Below are 27,156 nucleotides of genomic sequence, written 5' to 3' on the forward strand. Positions count from 1 at the left end.
TGTCCCTGGCTGAGAACCACTACTTAAAACTCAAGCATGTTGGCTTGAGTGGGAATGAATTGAAACTCACTTTCTGCTTGTGCTGGAGCTAGTACTGTAGTAGGGATGCAGTAGTTTAAGTTACATCCCGTCAGATGCTAACCCTATCACTGTGTGTAGCTCATGTTTTGTTTTGCAGTATAGTCACTCACTCAACTAGGGTAGCTCAGGTGGATTAACTCAAGTATGATAATTTGAGCTAATTGTAGCAGTGAAGACAAGCCCTATTTTGGCTTGTATAATATAGTAATAATACCTTGTATTCTAATAGCACCATATGTCAGAGGATCTCCACACATTTCACATGCAATAATTAAGCCTCCTAATACTATTGTGATATAGATATTTATCAATACATCTATTTTACAGATGGCTAAATTAAATGACTCCCCTATGGTAAAAGTTAGTTAATACGGGTGCGTCTACACAGCAAAGCTATTTCAGAATAACAGCTATTATTCCAAAATAACTATGCGAGCATCTACACCGCAATTCTGTTATTTCAAAATAATTTTGAAATAACGGATGGCTTATTCCAACTTCTGTAAACTTCATTCTTCAAAGAATAATGCCTATTCCAAAATAGCTATTTCAAAATAAGGCATGTGTAGATGCTCCACTTCTGCTATTTCAAAATAGCCCCTCACCAGGGACATTCTAAATTATTCCTCTGGGGCTCTAAATCGAGATAGCACATCTACATTAGGGAAGCTTGCCTCAGACTAATTTTGAGGCTCCCCTAGAATGTAGCTTATTCCAAAATAACTGTGCAGTGTAGACGTACCCTAATTGTTTTGGGGAATAAAACCTAGATTTCTTAATTCCCTGCTTTATCTGCTTGGAAAAAAGTTTCTTCTCTAACAATAATTTAATAGTAGTATCAGTAAAAATGATAATAGCATATTGCAATAAAAAGATAGAGTCAATATTTGAATTAGAGGATGAGGGAAGGAGGAGAAAAAATCTTCCCCTTTTTAAACTATGAGCAATAGCAAATATAGGTATGGAATACTCATCTTCTAGCTGTCCAAACAAGCACGGTCTCCAAGAGATATTTTGAGCAGTTTACATTCTGTTTAGAACACATGGCTAGGCACAGAGGTACAACTGATTAACTTAGATTTTTACTTACATTTCATCACTCCTTGTACTTCATAGATTGGTGCTAGAATCAGGCAGCCATCAAAATTCTCAGGAAGTGGATTAGAGGACTCCCATGTGTGCAACATATTGGTAAATTTCACAACCCGGGTTCTACTCTTGGGGATTTTCCATTCAACAATCTCTTTCAGGGTGTAAATATGGTCATCTTCACATTCATAGAACTCTCCTTCTTGGGAGAGTGGCAAAGTAAAGGAGTGAGACTGATTGTCTCGTACTACTCCACAGTTCACAGTCAATGTCCCGTTGACCTCTTCTACGGAATTGAACATGATCTGCTCACCTTGTCTGATGGTGAGGTTTGCCAATTTTATGTCTTCATTGCAGTAGAAGCAAGGGTGGCCCAGTCGTGTTGGGCCAATAGATACTTTTCTTGTGATTTCTTCAATGCTCAGATACGGAGTTTTATCAGCCATGATCTTACAAAGTCCTAAGAACAGGAATGTTGTATTACACAAGGGCACTTGGGAAATGTGTAAGCATTCACTGTCACATCAACTTTTAGCCCACAAAACCAGAATCAGAACAAAACATGTAGCATTTAGAGTACAGCTGAACTGTCAGAAAAGTGGCTCTATGAAAACAGAATCATGAAGCTTCATTAGTCCTCATTCTCTGAGGGTGACATGCAGACCTGTGCAGAAGCTTAGCCAGCACAAGACCCGTGCATCACTCAAGTCCCACTAAATTTTAGATCCCGTTCTTTCTTGGAAACCTGCACGCACTTAACTTTGAAGTCACTGTGTAAAGTTAAGCACAGCATTGGGGCCTTACTGTAGTGATGGTCAGACAAGTATAACAATGTTTTTATTGAATATTTTTGTGTTTGAGCTGTTTCACCTCACTCTAACAAAGGTGGAGAGTTTACTCCTGCACACTATCCAAAGCCAACACAGCTACTGTTGATGAAGCAGGATTCTATTCTATGTCATGATAAATTGTTCTCTCTCAGAAGCAGTGTTTGTGGTCTTCTGGAACTGGGGGGGGGGGGGGGAGGGCAGGAGAGAGAAGGGGAGGGAGAGAGAACCTCCAAATCCCAAATGAGGATCCTTGGGAAATGTGAAGTCTGGAGAGGAGATCCAAAGATCTTCATGTCACCTTATGAACAGAATTGGCTGCATTTGCTATGCTCTGTGCTACTTAGGAAGATGGATAGCACAGAGTAGATGATGCTTCTCTTTGTTCAGAAGGAATACTTTTACTCTCCAAGCCTAGATAAAATACTTCTAGTTCCAGTGCCCTCCACCAAATTCTTACATGAAGAATAAAATAATAATCTGTTTCTTTACTACACCGAAAAGGGAAAATGATTTACCACTTCCCTCAACTTGATCATGAAAACTAAGTCTTATGGAATAAGACCCACGTTATGCACACACAACTGTGCTGAGCTCAATGTAATTTCACACACTTACACAAAAAATGAATTTGGCCCTAAGTATTCACACTAATTATTGATTTTCATGCAGGTCAGTGATTTATAAAGTAAATACAGGTCTATATTAAAACAAGCAACCAACCCTCCCCACCACTGTCACCACTGGATTGTAAGAGCAAGGGAGAAGAATGTATTTTAGCATGATTAATAGTATAAGCCAGCAGATGGATGACCCTAATATTTAGCCACTAGAGCAGTGTGGTTTATCATGAGATAGTTGCAACGCTTAACTACTAGAAACTAGAGGTTGCATATGTACATCTCTAATTTCTAGGGGCACTATTAATTCATGTTAATCATGTCCTTGGAAGCTGTCTTGTTAGAAGTCCATACAGCAAGAAAAATGTGTACGTTTATATATTTGTCAGTGTTTTCCTAGATGAAGATGAAGTGGACAGTTTTGAGAATTCAACAGCAGGATTTCGTTGAGCGGTATGATTAAGTTATCTTTTCACAAGATTCAACAGTGATATCATTGCCTCATAGAGGCACTTGGGTAATAGTTAGACTGTGAGTTTTTCTGAACAGCCATTATAAAGGTTCAGTTTTCCAAAGAACATAAATAGGCTACTCTAGCACCTCTGGGAACTAAGGGTATGTCTATACTAGCTCGTTAGTTCGAGCTAGGTAGGGTAATTAGGGCAACCGGAGTTGCAAATGAAGCCTGGGATTTAAATATTTGCATGTTCCCGGGCGCCGCCATTTTTAAATCCCCCTTAATCTGAATTCCGTGCCTGCAGCATGGTCCTGCTGAATGAATAAGTTACAAAGACATCAGTAACATCCAGCCAATGTTCCAGGCAAGTAAGCTGCAGGAGCAGGAGGGGCATCATCCACCTGGAAATGTTTCGGATGAAGGGGGACAGGAATAGATTTCCTCTGAAATTTTGTTGAAAAAATACAAACTATTCTATGATTTTGTATTCCAAAGGCAAAAACTATACTTATCAGAGTATTTTTTTGAACTGGGATTAAAAGTCCTCTCTAACTGTGAATTTTTTGGCAATATGTTGGGAAGGAAATTCACCACAAATAAACGGATTGCTTTCCCTTCTATCTGAGTCTGAACTTAGTACTAAGTTAAATTTCCTGGGACTATTGAACCATTTGGAATTCAGCTTTGGTGTCATGAAACTGATGAATATCCTCATGGCAGAAAGCAGGTTTAATATGAAACAGTAATTAATAGTTTTATCATACAAAACTAGACATCTGATTATCCCCTTGGGTTTATGCTCCATCAATGTTGGGAGGAAAAAAAATCTTTATCTTCCATTCTGATCATTTTCTCAATTTTGATAACAGCATGCTTGAGCAGACAGCTAAAGAATCATGTGGACATGTACATGTTGCTCCTCTACTGATTATACCCATGAATTAAATGTACCTAGTAACCACCTGCTTCTGTTTTGAGTATGTAAAGTTCCATATGTTTCTCTCTCTACAAATAAAAGGTAAACATTAAACAAAATATTCTGGTGTGAAGAGTGAAAACAGCAGCAATCCTTCTCTAACTGGCATTGTACGCTCTGATGATTTCTCATAATGCTTTGCTTGCTCTGACATATTTAGTCATTTCAGTTTTTTACCAGGATTTTTTTTTAATTTGTTATCCACAGCTGTCCAGAAACTTATTAGAATCATTATAAATTATAATCCAGATGTTTTTCACACACAACATATCAATAATTCCTCATGATATATGACAGTTACATTTCTAAACTTCAGACATTGAAGCTGAGTGCAAAAAAGTGTCTAAGGATTTTTTTTTACATCCATGTAATAAAAAATGGCTTGTTCAACTTCACTTAGACTTTCTAAATATAATCACATTTTGGCAAAAATCAAGGCATGCACATTTTCCAAAGCAGAACTTTTGGGGCTGGGAGAAAGTTACAAGCAATGGAAAGGACAGGTTTAGAATAGACTTGCCAATGTTTTGGCTCAGGTCCTCCAGTCGACTCTATAATAAGTGAAATCAGAACTGAGTTTGTGGAGTCTAATTCCAACTCTGCTGTCATCCATATGCTATGTTGCAACTCACATCTCTATGTACTTCACCTACCCCTTAAATAAAATGGGAATAATATTCCTAACCTATTTTTGTGAGCATGCTAATCATGATTGTTATAAAAGAAACTTCTGAGCAGTCAGAGAATGTACAAATATTTATGCAGACTAAAGATCACAAAGAAAACATTAATAGGACCAAGTTCATGTGTCATGAAATCTGTCAGCCTTCACCAAGTTGTTCATGATGAAAAGAGTAGCTCTGATATATTTACTGGATGTAGCTAGTCAAGCAAATAATGTACAGCAGAAGATTTTTTTGGCCAGTGTGTGAGCACAGAAAGAATAGACGGATACTCTGAAGCATGAACGAAGAAATTAGAATGAGGATAAAATGAAATAACATAGATATGAACTCATGTTTTCAGTACTTTTTGTTAATACAAGGGTCAGCTTAGGCCTTTATCAGGGATCTGATTTTCCGGAAAAGAAATAAGGAGTTCTATAGAGTTGTGCAAACACCAGAAATGTTCAAACAGAAAAAGAGCAAAAAATGTTTAAAGCGAATGGGCCTGACTCTTCTCTCAAATGCACCAATGTTTTACCAGTTTAATTCTCTTAACTTGGATAGAGTTGCTCCTCATTCACACCAGTACAAAGAGACAAGATAAGCAAGATCCTGGGGTGTGCATCTTAATTTGCAATGAATCATCCTTAAAAAGAACAAAGCCAAAAAGTTTGCTCTATTCCATGCGGAGCCAGGGAATGCTAGAAACACACCATAAGAGTTCTGGTGAAGTAAATAATGTTTCTTCCAAAATACGTAAAAAATAGAGTTTCTAAAAGGGAACTGGTATGCAGACATCTATGCTGTATTTTTATGCTGTGAGAGAGAGAAAAATGACAGCATTTACTATAATTTCATTCAGACCAGAATGTTAAAAAAGGAAAAAATTGTATAGTCAAAAAATAATTGTAATGCGTGGGACTGTCTGATGATGTACAACAGAATCTTTCTCTCAATAAGAAAAAAATTAAACCAATAATCAAATTGTTAGTGCGATGTACACCAGAAGAGATCCCAAATGTATCTATATGCTTTCTCGCTCAGACTAGTAAGAGGCTTCATTATTACCATCTTCTTGTTGCTGAGTTTAGTACAACCCATCACATAGAGTGTAACCATGAAAAGTGGTGTTAGCAGACATGAATTTAGTCTCACAAGGTGCAACATAATGGATTTTTAGGTTTCCCATGGAAATAGGTGCAGACAAGAACGAAAATCAGAATTCCTCTCTCAAATAAACAAACAGCCCCAGCACAGCCTCATGCATTTAAAACACAAGTCAGATCTCCCAAAAGCATGAGACTGGCTTAAAAGGCAATGACATTTTCCACTTTTTCTGCCTTCTCTGGTTCCCAGTCCCATAGCAACTGGGAGTAGCAATTGCAGAAAAAGTTTTGCAGAGCACCTGCAGCTCTAAGATGAGGTGTATGCAGTCCAATAGATATGAGAGAGCTGTGAAGGGCCAGAATATGGACATCACAAATGGAATCTTTGGGACATGCAGATGCCAAACTCTAACAAGTCTCTACGAAGCATGTGTGAGCTGAGCTTTTTCAGAAACATAACTTTCTGAAGACTGAAAGAATTGGGCTTGTTTAGTGTGGAAAGGAGAAGACTGAGAGGGGACATGATAGCTGTTTCAGGTATCTAAAAGGGTGTCACAAGGAGGAGGGAGAAAAATTGTTCTCTTTGGCCTCTGAGGATAGGAAAAGAGGCAATGGGCTTAATCTGCGGCAAGGGAGGCTTAAAAGGTTGGACATTAGGAAAACCTTCCTACTGTCAGGGCAGTAAAACACTGGGATAAGTTGCCTAGGGAGGTTGTGGAATCTCCATCTCTGGAGATATTTAAGAGCAGGTTAGACAGACATCTATTGGGGATGGTTTAGATGGTACTGGGTACTGCCGTGAGGGCAGGGAACTGGACTCAGTGACCTCTCAAGGTCCCTTCCAGTTCTAGTGTTCTATGATTTTATGAAGTTGGCCAAATGTTGGTGTTTTTCCCCCCACAGAGAAACAACACAAGATCCATCCTTGACACAAGGGCCATGCCTAGCAAATATTAAGTCCCTAATTCCAAAGCACGGAGACATCAAAAACTTCTAAACCAAACTATAGCATGAATTTTTTTAACAGCTGAAAAACACCATATTTTCCCCTAATCTCATTTTCAGAAATGGGTCAACCATTTTTGCAGACTTTGCAAACAAACAACTAAACTAAACTAAACTAAACATAAACCTAAACATTAGCCTGAAGACGACACCTGCATGGAAAATTGCAGCCCAAAAAGTTGAAGTCTGGCAGAGTCATAAGAAACTGAAAACAGATTTTCATAATGAGTCTTCTGTTGGACAACCTTAGGTATAAGCAGCATTATCAGCTCCATTTTTAATAATAATAATATTTTTTATCCAAGCATGAGAGACTGTTATACAATGAAAAGTTTAGAAATTCATTCCTTTTATCTAGTGTATCTATTATGACTGTATTTTTGGCATCTTAGTGGGCAGGCACCCCAATCTGTGTTCCCTGTAAGCTGAGTGCCTGGGTGGCCACTTGGGAAAGATTCAAATACTTCCCAGCTGATTAGCCAAGTGCCTACAGCACACACAGCTGGCTGCATGTATTTCTACTTGCCTCAGTGCACATAACAAATTTTATTCTACACATTAGTGGAAAAAATTAGAAAGGTCATTGACCTCAACAATCATCAGGCATAAGGAAACAACAGAACAAATAAAAGTAACAATGGGATTTATAAAACCTCAGTAACATATATTTGTGAAACACTGTACCTGGAAAATTCAGAGGCAACTCAATTCTGGCTGAGCACTGGCTGTCTTCATTATTCTCAAAGATGCTTGCAATGATCTTATTAATTTTGAACCCAGTAACTTTAATCAGTTCTCCAGTTGGCAGGCAGCATTCATTTCCAAACATTTCATAAATGGAGCCTAAGGAAATACAAAAGGAAAGAAAGATGATACAAAATTGCAAGCACTATTTAAAATACTCCTACTGCTTTTGTTGGAAGAGTTCCTTCTACATAGTCACTAAAAGCCATTTAAACAAGTTATGTGAAATTTACATGATCTTCAAATAACAATTGGGGTTTCATTCTCCCTCTCAGTATCATAGACCCTGCCACCAAGTTTTCAACCTCATTTTTTTCCTTTGGTATTATTTAACACTTAAAGATCAAAACCACTCTACAATCAAAGTTTGCCCTATTGAGATTTATGGTATGTTCAGTAAGCTATATGGGATATGATCCTAATATTTCCTATAGGATACATGATATTAAAAACAAGGGAGTTTCTTCTCCATGGGCTTGATGCAAAGACTATTGAAGTGAAAGGACACCTTTCTTCTGACTTCACTGCACTTTGGCTCAGCCGCAACTGTGCATATACACTTTGTAGCTCCCAATAACACCTCAAAATACCATTATGAAGAAAAAAGAGCCTAAAAAGATCAGCCCTTCAATCTTTCTACATTGTAATAGCATAGTCTGTGTCAATCAGAGAGTAGGCATATTGTATAATCCTGACTCACAAACTGCAGTAGTTTTCAGTAGCTGTTCAGGACACAAATCTTAGTACTTTGCCTGCAGAATTCATCAGCCTCGTGGACACTACATAAGGAATGACCATCTCAACTTCACAGCTATACCAAAAATACTATCTGCTGGTGATTTCATTCTCTTAAGAGGGATTCAAGGTTGCATCCAAATCATAACCCTATCCTGGGCTAATAAACTCCTCTCACTCAGCCCAGGGTGTAGTTGTGAACTCACTGCAGTCATTTACGAACTCAGTGACAAAACCACACACCACCCTGAGTATTAAAGCCAATCTTGAACATCTGGGTAATAAAAGCACTACTCCATTATTTTTGGTAGTGGGTGTTTGCACTTGATCCTTAAAGGAGAATAAAGCACAAGCTAAAAGAGGATATGTTGAAGAAATGGCAGCCTCTCTGTAATGAAGGCTATATTCAACATTCCCTTAGAAATGAAGTTTCCCCTACACTTCTCACTGGGAATATGGAAACCCACTGGTGAAGGGGAGGGAACTATCTTCCAAAGTCATTTCCAGGAGTGGAGGAGAGTCCAGAAAAAGAGCTCTCCCTACAACTTTTAGCACATGTTGGGAAAGCAAAGGAATTGGTCTTTCTCCATCTACAACATTCACCTGGGTTCAAGACATGAAGGTGTATCTTCATGGAGAGTTAACATGAATGATTGACTACTGGGTATGAGCTCCTACTGCCTGCTCCTCCTCCCCTATTCCTCCCCTTCCCTCCCAGCACTTCGTCTTTCATGGCTGCAGGAGGGAACGGGAGGCGTGAGAATGTTGTGCACGCTGAGGAAGCGATGGAGGTTTGGAGGAAGGGGTGGAATGGAGGCAGTAGAGCACACATGGGACAAGACGGGGCCAGGACTTGGGCGAAGGGATGAAGTGGGAGCAGGACCTGGGGAAGAGCAGGGAATCAAGCAAGCCCTGGCTAGAGTAAAAGTCGTGCCTATTCCTGTGTTACTGTGTCCTCACTTGTGCTATCTTCGCCTGATATGCTTTGCAAGGGCATATCCCATGGTTTTCCTTCTAGGCACGTGCGGGGAAGGTAGAATGGTGGGAAGGTATTGGAGGACTAAGAACACTTGATTACTTCAGCCTGCATCCTCACTGTTGAGTGCATGGGTAACCCGCCAGCGGGACAGTCTGTGGCATAGTGAGGGTGTTGTTACATTCACTCTTTGCTGTATTGTGCTCTGTGTGTGTGTGTGTGTGTACTTCAGTTGCCCTCTCCCCCCGCCCACAACACTCTCTGCATGAGGGGGGAGAGGCTGAGCGTGACTCACTTCAGATATGTATTGGGCCAGACATAAGAGATAACTCCTGGCCAAGAAGGAAGACAAAGGATAGGCGGGGCTGACTCCAGGCTGCGGGTAGGGCCTGCAAGAAGAGTCACTCTTGTCTGAGCTAGGAGGAGAGAAGGGGCTTAAGGGCAGGAAATGGGGGAGAAGGGCCCAGGACCCCTTCTCCCAGAGAAGAATAATGCTGTCTGCCCTGGCTCCTGTGTTAACATTGATCCTAAGCGACACTGTGTCCCTGTGAACCAATAAACCTTTTGTTCTGCCTGCTGGCTGAGTCTCACATCTGACTGTGGATGGGGGTGCAGAGTCAGGGACTCCCTGACATGCCACGACACAGCCTCCTTCAGGCTTTAGCCTTACTTGTACCCCCCAGCCAGCCTGGACTGAAATCACTACCAAAGTCTGCCCAGAGAGGTCTGTGCGTGTGGATGAGAAATGGTTTACGGTAACAGCTGAGTAAGAGCCTGGGCGAACTCCGCAGTGAAAACATCCCCAACAAAACCATTCTATTCCCAGAACACTCCCACTTCATTGGATTGCCTACAGAGGCAGCAAGGCAAGGTTGCCCCCCGCAGTGTTTTTTCCCCAATTACTACAGTATTGTAATCCTTACTGTTCCCTGCAGGGGGCATGTGCAAGACTGATTTTTCTGCTCCCTGCAGGGGGAAGCAGAGAGGAGCAGTATTTTCTCTCCTCCAGCAGAACATAGAAGTACATCGTAGCCTATTTCTCACACACACACAGGACTGAGAGAAGGAGATGATGGCAGTACTGCTGGGTGCCCTCATAATGAATTCCCCCTGTGATGCAGGGGGCCATTCTACTTAGACTGTAAACTCCCCAAGCAAGGATTGTCTTTTTGTTCCATGTTTGTACTGTGTTTAGCACAGTGGAGTCCTCACCTATGGTTATGGTCCCTAAAAACTATTGCAGCACAAACAACAATCTGGTGTGAGCTGGTGTAGTTTATGCCTTCCTGAGCCACGCTCAGTTAATCCGGCCCTAAACATATAAAACCAGGAAAGTCACTGCCTTGAGTCACTATAAAAGAACCAATTTGTCTTGCTTATTGCAAAAACGGAACCCTGTCACTTCTTGCTATTCTTTTGCACTGCTGCCAGTACCACATTGACTAACACTACTACTCCTGTCCATCCTGCCTGGCCTCTGTGGGTTACAGCAGCTGATGCTCCAGCGACCACATGAAGAAGTGTCAGAGCTCTCCTCGCTTTAGCTCTGCTCTGTAGGCAACGTTATGCCATCCTGAAAACATATAGGCAATATTTTATTTCATGGTGCAGTGAGTGACTTGAAACTGCACTAACGTTAGTCATCCTCTTTATTTGATGAATAAAACCTCTCCACCCCTCATGTACAGTATAGAAATCAAGAGCCTGATTGCTGTGAATATTATATGCTATTAATTTCTTCTTCTCCCTCCCCTTCTTAGCAAGCTTTCTTTGAGCTATGTGTGAATTGCTCAGCCCATTTACAGGCCAACTTAGAGGTATTCTCTTGGCTAGTACTAGGGAATATACTTAAAACAACAAGGCTTATCTGGCAATTTTCCCCCCTCCCATTCTGAGATGTTGGTGATCTCTGCTGGTTTGAAGGCTTCCCATTTGGCCCCAGTCCCTGAGCCTCCCCTTTCACAGTGTGGTAGAACAAGGGCCCCAGATGGACATTACAGTTGCCTTCACAACCATTTTTTAAACTTGACTAAATTAATCCAATGCTGTACGTTTAACACATTGTCTAGTAGCAGTGTGTCACAAAGTAGCTGGTTTTGTTAGTGAATCTTTTTTTTAAAATACACTTCCTGCTCTCTAAAAGCATAGCCCAGCTCTTCATTTTACTGCTGGCTGTCATCCCCATGTATCCTTGTCTCCATACCAAAGATGTGTTGAGTATCCTTGTACTTCAGTGGAGGTGCTCTGGTTTTACACTACTGTAGTGAAGATCAGGATTTGGCCTAATATGCACTGTTTAAATAAACAAATAAAAATATCCCTCACAATTATCAATACATTTTGTGCACAACTATCTGGTATTGGTTATAATTACAAATTTGTCTTATGTTAAATAGCCTAAATTCTGATTTTAGCCCTAGTTTGGCAGTTTGTCTGGACTAATACAATATGAGGTAACATTTTTCTTGCCTAAAATTTAGCCATGAGATTTGTCATCCTGCTAATTTTGCCAGATATGTTTGTTGTTGAGAATTAGAACCAAGTTTTCAAATAGACAAAAATTCTTTTCCCATTCATACCAGCAGGATTAATTTTATTGTTAGAGCTCCTGCCAGGTGCCTATGTGAATCAGAAAACCCTTGCTGAAGCTGATTAGCTGTGCACCATGGAACCCCAGATATAGTATGTTATATACCCATGGGAAAAAATGGAAAATGTCATACTTAGTGCATTACTCATTGTCAGCATGCCAATTCTCTGGGTTTAACCACAAAGAAAGCATAAAATACACTGAAAATGGAAGTCAATTAACCTTAAGGGTTGATTCTTTTCGATTCCAGAAAACTGTAGAGAATACAATGCAAAACCATTTTAGCAAAAGCTAAAATAAGGCAGCCTATTTACAGTGATCAAACAATGCCCCTGAAGGCTGTAATTAAAGAACTAGTTGCCTTTGAAACTACCTTTTTGGACTGTTACTTTGTTCAATAAAAACTACATTTACATCCTTTTATAATCTCTGGTTTGACAATCCATATTAGCAGCTGCTGTGATCATATCAAAGCAACCAAAACAACTAGTTAAATAGCCTTTCCTCTGTCTGTCCTAAAATAGTATCCTTGTGAAAACATCTACAATAATTTGTATCTGATTCTACTCTCATATGTAGGGTAAGGTTTATTTTCCCCTCAAAAATAACAATACAAAATATAAATGCGATCCATGTATAAGATGATTCAAGTTACTTTTCACATCAGGGAGAAGTGAGACAGAATGATTGAGATCAATATTTTATAAGTTAGAACAATAGTCATTGAAATTACATTTCTGCTTTTTATCCTTCCTAGCTTAGGACCCAGGTTCATAGCTGCTCTGAGTGTGAAATGTTCATTGACTCCCAAGGGAACTATGAACACATGGTGTCTCAGAATGAGGTCCATAATTAAGTCAATTAATAATAATTAGTTCTTACATCACTTTTTCATCTATTCACTTGAAAGCACTTTATGAAGAAAGACATTCTCATTGTCCCTGTTTTACAAATACATCAATGGCTGTTAGCCAGGATAGGTAGGAATGGTGTTCCTAGCCTCTGTTTGTCTGGAGGTAGGTGACAGGGGAGTGATCATGTGAGGATTACCTGTTGCGTTTCCTCCCTCTGGGGCATCTGGTATTGGCCACTGTCAGCAGACAGGATACTGGGCTAGAAGATGGACCTTTGGTCTGACCCAGTATGGCCGTTCTTATAGTCTTATGTAATGGAAACACAAAACAGCACTGTGACTTGCCTAAGGTCATTAACAGAGCTGGGACTAAAACCAAGGTTTCCTGATTCCCACTTCAGGGCTCGATACACAGAACCAAGTGCACAGCATATTTTTTTTAATATCTGTTTCATTTGTTCTCTTACAATGGTCAGTGCAGACTGTGATCTACTAGCCAAACATCAGCCATTGATTCACCCAGCCTATAGGCTGGGTTAAATTCAACAACTGTGGATCCAAACAGCATCTACTGATTAACTGAAGTCCATGCAGCTGATGGTGTAGGATCTCTTTCAAAGGAGGGTTAGAATGTGGGAGGAGAGAGAGTCTTAGCTTTTTGGCATGGATGTTCATAGAATCATAGGACTGGAAGGGACCTCGAGAGGTCATCGAGTCCAGCCCCCCGCCCTCAAGGCAGGACCAACCTCCGTCTACACCATCCCTGACAGATGATTCCCCGGCAAGTTTTGTAAGAATAGGGATTTTCCCTGCTGTCTTCTCTCAAATTTTTCTTCTCCTACTATTATGTTGTGCACAGGGGGCAGACAGACTTGCTGGGCTCCGGGGAAAGATCGGGGGGAGGAGGGAATGGGACCAACTGTGCACTCCCAGAAGGGGAGGAGCCTTGGGTGGAAGGAGTCAGATAGGGGCAGCTACCCTCAGCACCACCTGGAATGTACCACACCATGATCTCCATCCTCCATAAGCCAGCCCTCAAGAGTCACCCAGAGCACAATGTGTGGCACTCCAGTGGTGATTTAAAGGGCCCAGGGCTCCTAGCTACTGCCAGGCCCTTCTGAATCACTGGGTCCTCAGGCAATTGCCCCCTTTGCACACACACACCCTCTTTGGGAAACCTGGTTGTGCATTAGTTGCCTACCTAACCATAAATGTGGAGCACCCACATACAAAAAATTAGTGGCTGCTTAGCACCAATCGGCAGCTAGCTCCTCCCCTTCCTCCAGCACCTCCCACCTACCATAAGCCCCACTGATGAGATCCTCTCTTTCCCTGATAGTGTCTCCTCTCTACCACAATCAGCTGTTCCGCAGCAAACAGGAGGTGCATGGGGGAAGAGCAGGAGTGGGGGCGGGAAGAGGTGAAGCAGATGGGAACTTGGAAGAAGGGGTGGAGTGGGGTCAGGGCCTGGGGCAGAGAAGGGGTCGAGCACCTGGGATCAAAGAGGAAGCTGGCACCTGTGCACCTGACTGCTGTTCTTTCACATCAGAACTGCAATTCACTGGTTGGTGAAGTCATTTCTGTCCATGGGAAGGCCTGCCTTGGAATACCTGCTCAACCAGAAAGACATTAACCTGCCCCGTGATGCGCCATAGTCAGCTCAAATCACTGTTTCCATGAGTGCTGCTACAAGGCTCCAATAGGAGCAAAGTGCATAAAGTATATTCAGTATCGGAAAAACAAAAGCCATAGGGGATGTCTGCTGCTAGAGTTTAGCCTTCTGTTGAGTCTATTCTGTGAGGCGGGGAGTGTATATTTTAAAGTTGTTTTACACTGCAACCAATTTTAAGGTTTTCATTTTGGCTTATAAACTTTTTCCAGCACTTTTTACTAAGCAAGTAGGTACATAGAGTTCTATATCTCCACCAATAGAGACACTAGGTTTTTTTTCCAGTCACATGCCCAGTAAGAAAATCAGCCTCTGCCCTGTCCTACTAAGTTCAGGTAAACTATCGTTGTGTAAGAAAGTACACACAGAGGATGGAATTCATCCCCCAGCTAGCTACAGAGGCCTAGAATAGGTCTGCAACTATAGCTTCTACTTCCACCCCAGGCTCTCACTTGGGATACAAACTCTGTGAACCCGCAATGTGAGCTAAGCTTGGCTTTCCTAGCTATTTGCCCTTACTGCTCCAAGTCCTCCATGTTTGTACTCATCTCTCAGCAGCTGGCATCACTGCATTCAGGGGGTACAACAGAAACCCTCAGCACATCCATGCCAGCCGTATGTTCGCCCCACACAGCAAAAACCATAGGTGCTGGAACTAGAGGTGCAAGGGGTGCTACATCACTCCCACCCTCTGGCTTGAAGTAGTTTCCATCTTAAACAGGATTTACAGCACATAAAGCAATATACTGGGCACTTGGACAGGACCACTCCAAATGTATTCTCATTAGTAAATGGCACCCATTTAACAACAACCCGGGCAGGAGAGGGCCTGATTTTGCAAGCAGCGACCCATTAGAAAACAAAAGAAGCAGTTTTATGTTTCTACACATATTATAAAATGCCAAGAGCTTTCAGCCATTTCTGTCATAATGGAATTCTCTAAAAACAACTTGGGTGGTATCTGAGATATTCCTTTCCTAATAGATTGATGACTTTTTTTTCCTCCTGTTTCTCATTTATTTGGGTGAGCTTTAACTTTGCATGCAGCAGCATGCCTTTGATGCATACCATGTTATAGGAAAGAGCAGCTAAAACCACAGCTCCAAATGCAACATTTTTTACCTTTCTTTTGTTAGTTTTACCTTTGAGAATCAGCATTTCTGCAATCAAGTTGCACAATTGCCTACAAGAACTGTAAAAGTAATGTTGCTTGGCCTGTGGTAAGAGCTCTCTTTGCAGAACGTTTGCCACAGCCGTTGTAACTGTTCTCGATTTTTATAAATATGTATATGGAGCCATTGCTCCTCTCCCCAGTTCAAAGCAAAGAGGAGACCCCCCCCTCCCCACCAGGACAGACTATGCAGAAAGACAGTCCTTTCACTCCATGATGCTATTCCTATTCCCTTCCTTTGGCTGAAGTGGGTAGCATAGGGTACGGGGAGGACGGAGCTGGCTAAGGGAGAATGCACAAAAGTAACTTGCTGCATCAATGCCTAACTTTAAGCATGAGGGTTCTCCTATTGCAAGTTAATGGAACTACCCATGTGCTTATAGAGTTAGAGAGTTTAAGGCGAGAAGGGGCCACTAGCTAATCTAGTCTGGTTTTCTGTGTGTTTCAGGCCACGAACACCACCCAGCACCTTCATGCTAAACTCAACTAAAAAGGAGACCAAAGTATTACAGCCCAGAGGAGAATAGAATGTTATGAGCCCCAAGCAGAGAATAGGCAGGAGGGAGCGAGACCTGTGCTCAAGGCCCCTGCAGTGGCAGGGAAATGATTAAATGAGATATACTCAGATAATCCAGGCATGTGATCCTTACCCCCAGAAGGAGGCAAGAAACCCCAAGCTCACTGTCAATCTACTTGGGAGAAAATTCCTTCCTGCCCCCGCCTATGGTAATCAGTAGACATATGAGCAAGAACCAGCCAGCCGAACACCTGCGAGATACTGCTTGGCCCAGCCCACCAACTATCCCATCTTCAGTTAAGACCTTCCCTGATGCTTCGGAGGAAGGAGGTTAAAAATCCTCCCAGAAAATATTTGGATTGGGATGGAAATCCCTTCCTGACCCCTCCCTTCTAATTTCCAGCCCCAGTATGTTCATGACCATTTGTTCTTGTGCCAGCATTGTCCTTTAGCTTAAATAACCCTGCACCCTCCTTGGTATTTCCTTCCCCGCTATATTTATAGAGCGCTATCATATCCTCTCTGAGCTTTCTCTTTGCTAAGATAAAAAAGCCAAACTCTTCCATTCTCCTCTCAAAATAGGCCCTCCATGCCCCTAATCATCTTAATACTTGCTCTCTGTACCTGTACCAATTTAAATTAATCCTTCTTGACTATGGGTCTATGTCTACACTGCCGGTTTTGCCAGCAGAGAGTATGCTAATGAAGTGCTCATTAGCATTTGTCACAGTCATTAGCACATTCTCTGCCCAAGGCTTTTTGCACAAGAGGTTTTTGCGCAAAAACAAGCAGTGCAGATGGATCCATTCTGTGCAAACCCTCCCTTTTGCGCAAAATCTGTATACCTCCTTTTTTGAGGCATAAGGATCTCGTGCAAAAGGGTATTTTTTGTGCAAAACGGATCCGTCTACACTGGGTTTTTTTGCACAAAAACCTCTTGCGCAAAAGGCCTCAGGCAGAGAATATGCTAATGACAGTGTGACAAATGCTGAGTGCTCCATTAGCATAGTCTCTGCTGGCAAAAAACAGCAGTGTTGACATAGCTGGGTGACCAGAATTGTACACAGTATTCCCAGTAAGGTCCTACCAGTGCCTTGTGTAATAGCATTAACAGTGCTCCCCCTTTCTACTGGAAATGCCTCACTTGATACATCTTAGGCTCACATTTGCATTTTTCATGGCTTCATCACATTGGTCCCTCATCATTATCCTATGAGGAACCTACATCTTTCTTTCTCTGTTGATTCCAATTGCTGAGTCCCCAGCTTGCAGAAGAAATTTTTATTACTTGAGCCTAAGTGCATAACTTTCCACTACTGAATTGCATCCCATTTCTGTCACTCCAGTCTTCAAGGTCATCTTGTATAATATTCCAATCTCTTCTCTGTTCTGACAACTTTGTATTGTCAGCAAATTTCATTAGCACACTCCATCTCTTTGTGCTAAGGTCATTAATAAAGGGGCAGTATACTGCAAAGCACTTTAGCACATGCTTAACTATAAGTGTCTGTGCAAGTACTCGGAGATTAATGGAGCTGCTTAAGGTTAAGCATATTTTCCTTTGATGGATCAGGCCAGAGCATGTGTCACCTTGCCAAATAGAGCCCAAAGTTAGGCATGTGTTTAAGCACCTTGCTAAATTGGGGCCATAGTCTCCTCTCTGGCCCAACAATGATCACCAGAAAATGGTAACAAAGCCTGACCTTTATAATCCTTTCCACAGAGCTTCACTCACTCCTCCTATGTGTTTATGGGGCATCCACAGCCAGAGGGACTCCATGATTAGCACTACACCAGCAGGGACAAAGAACAGGGAATAATGGAGTCCAGGGCAGCTCTGTATGGATGACCCTAGAGTCTGGCAGAATACCTGATTGAGCCTTGTGGCCTATTTCATGAATGAAGAGGTCAACCCTTCTCCCCCTCCATATACACACACCCTATCCACAGAGTGCTGCAGAGGGGCTGAGGATCTCCACAGAGAGATGCTCCAGGAGATTTCTGACCCCAACATCTGCTCATGTGAGTGCTCCTGAGACAAAGGATCATGGGTCCAGCCCCTAAAGTTTATATTGTGTTGTTCCTTACAGCTTTCTGAAGAGCGCTGTCTAGGGTTAAATCCTGCTCACCTCATTTGGCCAAGCCTCCTGTTAGAGTCTATGCCATGAGCAAGGTGGACAAGATTTAACCCACAAATGTCAGATGTTACTATCATTCAGTACTAACTACTTAAAGGTGCTTTCCTTGCAGAATATTATTGGAAACAAAAATTGCTTTAATATCTGCCTGAACACTGGAAAGCAGCCTGCCTAATGGGAGGCAGAGAAAATTTACAAGCAGTCTCTGGATACAGATCACACCAGAAAATTGACACAGCTAAGTACAGTTATTCTCCGTGGTTCCTCTGGAACCTCGTTCCTGCCCACAAGTTGAAACAAGAGGAGCTAAGAGTCTTCAGAGCCTTGCTGCAGCAGACCCTCATGGGAGAGAAATCTCAGGTTTCATTGACAAATTTGGCATTTATCTCCATGCTCAAGTGAGGCAAATCTGCCAGGGCAAACACTATACAGAAAATGTCAGTAATTTATTTCATTATGTGAAAACATGCACGGATTTTGTGGGGAGGGTATCGACACATCTGGGCATTCAATTCAGTAGATACTCGGGCCATTGTTAAAAAAATGCATGCTCCACCACTTCAAATAATACAGCCCTAATTATTTTCATCAAAGTTTTTCTGGCTTTGTTTAAATTGGAGTTTACTTATATCTTGATAGATGTTAGTTAGTAGTTACAATAGTTCCCGTCTATTACTATAGCTATTGCTTCAGAGATCAAAAGGGAATATTAACATTTAGATGATTCTGGGGTGAAATAATGTCATTGTCTATAGGTCTCTCTAAAGTTTATGATATATTGCTTACTGGCTAAATTACCTTGCAGTTAATTACAGGTGATGTTTAGGAAATACAGTACAAGGTTACTTCAAAAGGCTATTGTTCACCCTAGATTGTATTGTCAAGCAGCTGCCAGAAAATTATATAAAAAGGCTCTTGGGAACTTACCCTTTCATCTCAGATCTGCTGGATGCTAGGTGCAGTCATAAGATTGAGAGCTCAAGTCCCACCTGGATCACCCTGAATATAATCGTTGGACTATATAACCTATGGACTAATTCTGAAAGAACTCTTTAAACTACAAAGCTCACCATCTTGACTATGGGACTGAGCTTAGAACTGTACTCATGTCTGTATGTATACTAATATATTAACCAATATTCACACACTTTTTTTTAAAATAAATTTTAGTTTAGTTAACAAGAATTGGCCATCAGTATGTATTTGGGTAAGAGCTGAAATATTCATAAACTTGGGAGGTAATGTGGCCCATCCTTTGGAATTATTAGAACTTTCTTATACAATGAATACAATTTTCAGTAATCATCACATTTGACTTGGCTGTCTGGGGGAAAACTCAAGGTTGGGTACTTCAAGGGAACTGTGTTCTGGCTTCTGGGTAACCAATAAGGTGTGATAGATTTATCAAGCAGCACAAAATAGCTTCGAAGTACTGGAATAACCACCAGCTTTAGGGATTGCCTGCCCTATTCGTCACAGTTTACCCTAATTAAGTAACCTGGCACACCAGTCACACCATCATATTTATTTTATTCACACATTTTATTGCAGACACATATGGACAAACCCTCCTTAACTCATCTGGCTTTTCACATTTGTAAAAGCAACTAGGATTTGCCCACTCCTCGTTGCCTTAACAGGTCACCATCGACATGAAAAAATACATTTCCATCTGATCATTCTCTGACTGGTTGCTTCCAGTAACCCTTTCAGGATTACACAAACAAATGGGGACTCTAAATAAATGTCCTCTTACGAATCAGTTTGCTTATTTGTTGGTTTGAATCTGACACAACACTAGGCAGTCAGTGGGCACGTATATACAGAGATGAAGGGGAGGCAGCGGAAGTGATCAGCTCATGCTCATTTGGAGGCATTGTTCTATGGATCACCAAAAACAATCTTTAAAAGGAAACTACTCACTGGCTTAAAAAATTAGTCTGTTTCCCCATTTCCTCGTGCTTTATGGTAGGGTCTTAGATATAGCTGTTAAGCGGGTATGTACCTCCACTAATAAAGCATCTGATCCTAAAAGTGCTGAGTACTCTCATAAGCACATAACACTGTGCTCCAAGAGCATTAGTTCTATATGTGTGGACACAAGTGGGGGTAGAGATGTGGAGGACTCCCACAAGACACTTTTTCATTTCCCTAAAACTTCCAAGAGTGGAGGGAACCTACCCTTGCAGTTCCTAGCTATATGGGACCATGGAACTTGTAGTATTATATTTGTGGCATGCTCCCTCCATCCTGTTCCAAGCTTGTGGAGGGAGGGGGGAATGGGGCCTGTGATCCTCAGGATTCCTCTTCCCACTGCAAATACGTAGGGCAAAGCTGCATAAATTACTCCTAATAGATTTCCATGGGCAACCAGAATCAGGAGAGCTAGCACTATAGATCATGCAGTGAACTGTTGTCCCCGGGGTCCGTCACAGTGAAACGTTATGGAGTGCCCACAAAGTAGACCCTGTCCTCTGGCAAAAACCCAGAAACCTGCAGTTTTGAGACCTTCAAACCTCATGTCATTGTAAGGTATATGTAGGGGGCAAGGTGCAAATCCAGTCCAAAGCCAAATGAAAGATTGAGAAGGAACCTTGCAAAATTCCCACTCCCACTTAGAGGAAGATAAAGTCCAATATATTGTTGAAGAATCACTGTGTGAAGTGTGCATTGGGAAGAATGGTTAGGGCCTATGTATCACAAAAAGGAAGGAGCCATTCTGGAGAACTCTATATTTTTCAAGATAAAAGTCTGACACATTTTACTGTCCTGACATTGGTTAAATTAAGCCCACAGAAAATTAAATTCAATAATTCATAGAATAAATATACCAGTATTAAATCAGACATTTTTCAACATACAAGTGAAAGCTTCTACTTGCCATCTTATCAGTAAAATCAATGGCAATGTCATAGCTCACTGAACATCAATATTTACTGAAATATTCAGACAGACATTCTATGAATCAAATCTGTTTCCAATAGAGTTACAGCGTTCTAATGTTTTAACAACATATTTAAACAACCTATTAAACAGCCACATATTCTAAGTGTCCTGAAGGTCCTTTCTAATCCGTGCTGATTACCAGGATATTTTTGTCTAAATAATCTCTGGCTTTCTTTTAAAATGGGCTTCCTTTTTCTTTCCCATTTCCTTCAGTGATTTAACTGTCCAGTGTTTGTGGCACTGAAAGTTAAGACCAGGGTCGTGAATTATGACAGCATAGCCACTGAATTGAAGTATTCTGCATGACCCAGGCACTGCCTCCATTTTTCCAGCTCCAAACTGGAGATAGAGATATTTCTCCTCTTTTGTAAAATACTTGATTTTGATGGATGAAAATCAACTTGTAATACTGAAGGGTTATGAAGTATGACTGTGGTGAGTCTAAAGAAGATTGCTGTGCAAGGACTGTTTTCATGTTGTTTTGTACAGGGCTGAGCAGACTATAGACAGATCCATCTGGATCCATCCTAAGGACCGGATTGAGCTCAGCACTATGGGTATGTCTAGACTACATGGCTCTGTCACTAGAGCCATGTAGATTAGTTTACTAGACATACCCAAATGAAGCGGCGATTTAAATGACTGCTTGATTTAAATTTAAATGGCTGCTGTGCTGAGCCAATCAGCTGTTTGTCGGCTCAGCGCACTAGTCTGGACGTTCCGTGGTCAACATCAAAGGCATTTGTTGACCGCCCCGTTATGCCTCCTGGGATGAGGTTTACCTGGGAGGTCGACAAATGCCTTTGATGTCGACTGCGGAGCGTCCAGACTACCACGCTGAGCCGACAAACAGCTGATCAGCTCAGCACAGCAGCCATTTAAATTTAAATGAAGCGGCAATTATTTAAATCGACGCTTCATTTTCCTATGCCGGGTAGCCTAATCTACCTGCCTCTGTCGCCAAAGGCATGTGGTCTAGATGTACCCTATGTGAGTGTGTGTAAGAGGCCTCTGGGAGCCTTGCCTCTTCATTTGTGCTTCTGGCCAGAGCCAAATGCATTCCCAGTCCTTGCCTCACCCTCTCTCTCTGCAAGAGCCAGTAGAACAAGCTTCCCCTGTGCAAAGAGCACCTGCTCCATCCTCTCAGAGGATGGAGTAACAGTTGTGCCCTCCCTGCACTCTCAGGGCAGGGGCACTGAGTCTACCTTGAGGACACTAGCATTGAGATAAACAGGTTCAGGCTTGTGCAGTTATGTCATGCTGGGTGTAGTGTGTGGAGCCTGCCCCCTCCAGTGAGCAGAGAATTCTCATTCAGTAGTGCTTCATATCCTCTGCACAAAAGGGTAAGTGACCACAAAAGGCACAAAAGCAATGAAGAATTCAGCCCTGCTGCCTCCATATTAAACCCGCCGTCGTCCCCCCCCCCCCCCCGCCTCCCAACACACACACACTGACTTCTTGGCCACAATCTGGCCCTTTCTTTGCTACAGCTTTGAGCATGCCCCTCAGCACTGGATTAAAAAAAATGCATATTCACTTCATATCTCATTCTACATCACTGCATTTTGCTTTCTTTTTGAGCAGTCTGCCTCATTCTGCTGTGAGACAAACCCAGCTGCTAGACATTTTTTCCCCTCTCTGTTGTAAACTCACCTTCATAGGTTTATTTTTCCTCCATAAATGAATTTCAAATAATCCCCATGATTTCTTGTTATGTTCTTTGAGGCCAGGTCTACACTGCAAGCTGACATCGGTCTGACTGCACCACTCTGGATCCACAATCCACATAGCAGAGAGATATAACTATACTGACCTAACCCTTGGGTAGACAGCACTGTCTCCCATTGACATAACCACTGCCTCTTGCTGAGGTGGATTAATTACACTGACAGGAGATGCTGTGCCCTACATGTTGCTGCAATGCAGATAAGCCCAATGTTAAAGCCTCCCCTTTACTGACCATCAGTTTCTTCTATGTGCTGTATGAAAAATGTACTAAGAATCCCTCAAAACCACAATACAGAAATGAAAGGCCACAGAAAAACTAAGCTGAACAGGCCTCAACTGCCTAGTGCCCCTTCACACCAGAATCAGAGCTACTAAAATCCATGTGTGCGCACTCTCATTTGTTCTTCAGCACACTAGCAATAATTCCATCACTGACTGGTGGAGGCATGCTGCCACGGGACAAGTGATCACTAGCATAATTGGATGTGGTAACAGAGATCATGGAAACTTCTGGGGGAAAAAATCCAGCAAGGAACCAAAAAACTGTTGTCTGTTTGGAAATTCACATTGAATACAGTGCTCAACATTCATGCTTACCAATATGACACCTGTTACACATCAGACTCTCTTTAAGCCTGACATCTCACTGTAGAGACTGCAATATAAGGCACAATACCCACTGTGCCCACAATACCCACTGAGCCGTGGGCTTTCTTCCACTATGTGGAATGAAGGGGAACATTTGAAAGTAAAAAGGGTCAGTCAAGACCTCAACGTGCAGAGAGAAGCGGAGTGGAGTTAATTAATCCCACACTTGCAAGGAACTAGATTAGGTGACCTAGAAGAGTCTTTTCCATCTTGCCCTGAACTTCCATTATAGTCTAAGGAGTTCAGGAAGGTGAGCACTTCATAGAATCACGTCCAATTATTATAATGTGAGTGCCTATTTTCTTCCAAGCCCATGATGTCATTCCTGTCTGGGCACAGCAGTTTGTGGAGGGGAGGGAAGGTGTCCAGGATATTTCAGAGGATGGGTCAGATTATGGTAAGGAGGAGTCAAGGAGCGCCTGCTTGCTTCACCATGATCTCTTCCAAAAGCAGGAGATATCTGCACTTAAATAAATGCTGCTAATTCCAGCATTTCAACATATTCTGTGCCTGCACTGCTATTGGAGCGGGGAGGTCTGGGGTAATGTGGGAGCACAGTTTGAATGCGAGAGAGAAAGCAGCACTGTGTGTCTAGTCTTGTGTTCAGAGATCTCTGAATCTGTCTAGTGGCAGATTCCATTTTCTTCAGCTCCCAGGGTTGGTGGTATTGTGAGGCTGTGACCTTGTCAGTTAGTTAACACTCTTCTACCAGAGGGACTGAGAAGTTAGAAAGTCCCTAAGGTAAAACCTCAAGGAATGACCCTCAGCCCCCATCATATGGGTTGCCCCAGGAACATGCCCAGTCAGGAACCCTGCTAATTCTCCAGTGAGTTACACAGATGCCTCTGCTACTCACATTCCTCCACATAAGGAGCTTTGCTTTCAATTTACAGATTCCACTCCTCTGGATTTCCAAACTCCTCTGGAAACCCTCTTTTCAAACTTCTAATTCATCTGAGCCTGGAATTTGATTCACGGGTTCTCAGCCCAGAGACAAAGGATTTTTCAACACCAAACTTTAGCTGCCAACAAATGGGACCATATTTCAAATCAGAGTGGGAAAAAATAGTATTTTTAAAAGCCTCTGATACTTTTAGGTGAGTTAATTTCCCAGAATACCATTTTCCAGATCCAATAAACTCAGGTGAATTAAGCACTTTTGTGGGTTTTGTTTTAGATCAATTATGATATAGGAGTTTGAGAAGATGCTATGCAACAGATCATAATTATAACTGAACTTTTTGCAGTAACATTGATATTTGCTCCATCCCTCTTCTCCTCTCCACGAGGGAGATTTCTTAGGTATCGATGGATTGGAATTCACCCCACTCCATCTGGCAGGCAAAGAGTTTGCAGGTCTGTCTCTCCACAGCCACTGTTAATATAATCTCTTCCCTCCCCATGCAGGACTTGGGGCTTTTGGATCTGTATATGGACAGATATGATAACCCCTACTCCAGCTAACTCCCAAAAAGCCCCTTCCACAAGTGTATGTCAATTCTACCCTCCCTCCCTCCTGTGCATTGCAACACTACAGACTGATGTACAGCACAGGACTTTCCTGGAACCTCTGTGATGCAGTAAATTTAACCATAAAAGGGAAGCATTCCCTTCCCTGACTTGGCACATTCTTGACTATTTTGTCACATGGAATTTCCACTGACATCTAAGGCCGTTTCATGCACTCGATGTCTGCAGAATGTGCCGTAAAGATTTTTGCTCTCTCATGCGAGCCTTTTGGAGCTAGTTCAATCATCAGGACTTTGTGGAGTAACAAGCCCCAAGACTAGAAAAGCCAGGAATACCTAGAACAAATACTTGAGGAAAACCCAGCAAAAAACCCCCACAAAACAAAAACAAAACTAAACGCCACCGTGATATTGTCAGAATCACAATGATTCATTCATATCAGGGCACACCTAAAAGATTTTCTCCTTGCCTCAAAGCTACTTACCAAAATCCTGCCTCTTAAATTGTGCCTCAGTTTTCCAGTGCATAAAAAGGGATATTATTATTTGCCTACCTCACAATTAACCTTTGTGAAGTGACCTGAGATCTTTTGGTTGAAGGCTTTATATTAGCACTAAGCATTCATAGAAATGTAGGACCGCAAGGGATATCAAGAAGCTATCTCGTCCATTCCCCTACACTGAGGCAGAATTAAGTATACCATGGTACTTATGGCACTCCCAGTCATAGCTCAGGACTGGAGGGCTAAGTGCCCTTTTCCAAATCACTTCTCACTCATTTCCTCTATGCTGACAAGTCAACTACATGTACCCCAACTAAACCACCCTCCCAAAGTCACTGACAACTTCACTTCTTTCACAGGGCAGGAGGCCTCCTTTCACCAGAAAGCTTCAAGTGGCTGTCAACCTTCCACCTATCTCCCCGGGTCTTCTTTCTGTAGAGTGAGTAAACAGCATGGACACTCCAAACTAGTTACCGCACCATGAAGAGTCTGCCACTCACCTTGAAAGTAGATGCCTGACTGGATTTGGAGGATCCTAGGGAGGGTTCTTGGGTCCAGGGAATGGATGAATTTTGTCAAGGAAGAAGCCATGGTCCGTGTCAAGACAGCACATGCATTTGTCGTCTAAAGGACAGCACCTCCTGAGAAGCCCCCCATGACACTCACAGGAACAGAGTCTGGGACATCTCTCAGAAACTTTCTGTTGCTTGGGGGAGGGGTGGAGAAGTGAAGGGAGGTGTTTCTCTTCTTCACTGTGATCACCACTTCCTCCTATGGCAGCTCTCAAGGGGTGGGTGGTAAGAGACTAAAGTGAGCAATACTGCAAGAATGGGCATCAACTGACACTGCTGAGTTTATACCACCTTGTGCTTGGGCATGTGCCAGTTGAGGCTAAACAAAGTGCTGCTCTTATTGGTTGCAGCTAGTGCCAGATTTAATGGGAAAGAGATCTTTCTGCAAAACTCAACCTAAAATGGGGAGTTATTCGGTTTGGTATGTGGAGGCATCACCTAGTCATCTGTCCCCATGGAAAGAAATTTGTTTAATGTTAGCTACCTAAAACTGGAAAAACAAATCACATTTATTTTTGGAGCAGAAAATGTAGTTTTGTATTTGCTCTTTTCAGAAACCACAAACTCTCCCCGAAGATATAAAATGAAACTGGGTTTTGTGCGTGTGTGTGTTTTTCTGGTATTTTTTTTCTTTTGTTGCCTTTAGAGAGTTCCTGTGCTCCTTCCTACAGCAATCCTCCTCCTCCTATAGCAATCATTCACTCTGTTACCAATCTTTAAAGAGAAAGCAAAGCGGGTCTGCTTAGGCAGATTGCCTCTGCTGAGCAATACACAGTGAAAGCAGGCAATAATACAGCCTGCATATACCCCCGTCAGAAGAGAAAGAGAAGTTTGTCTCCAGCCAAGAGACAACAGCTGGAGAGTCAGAAGTCTGAGAGATTGACAAATGCAGGCAATTATTTACAAGCTTTATAGTACAGATGCAGTTGCCCAGAACTAGGTAATCTGATGGGAAGTATGATCACCACCTGCTTTAATATGGGGGGAGGGCAGAATTTGTTTGCTTTTCTGAGTTTTTAATATTGCCTTATATAGGTGTATAATTTCTCACAAACATATCTGAGCTGCCTC

The 27,156-nt window shown here is 42.1% G+C and overlaps 1 protein-coding gene across 1 annotated transcript in view; it reads right to left on the reverse strand.

Annotated features, from left to right (window-relative positions):
* Positions 1–26,473, reverse strand: part of THEMIS (thymocyte selection associated) — a 112,833-nt gene extending 86,360 nt beyond the window's left edge. The window contains exons 1-3 of the mRNA XM_006139427.5: positions 26,014–26,473; positions 7,511–7,669; positions 1,172–1,630 (exon numbers count right to left, since the gene is read on the reverse strand). Coding sequence (XP_006139489.1) covers positions 1,172–1,630; positions 7,511–7,669; positions 26,014–26,104 — 709 coding nt within the window. The 5' untranslated portion in view covers positions 26,105–26,473. The remainder of the gene's footprint in view (positions 1–1,171; positions 1,631–7,510; positions 7,670–26,013) is intronic.
* Between the last annotated feature and the right edge of the window lie 683 nt (positions 26,474–27,156).

This window comes from Pelodiscus sinensis, chromosome 3 (assembly GCF_052426305.1).
Source record: "Pelodiscus sinensis isolate ZL-2025 chromosome 3, ASM5242630v1, whole genome shotgun sequence".
Classification (NCBI taxonomy): domain Eukaryota; kingdom Metazoa; phylum Chordata; order Testudines; family Trionychidae; genus Pelodiscus; species Pelodiscus sinensis.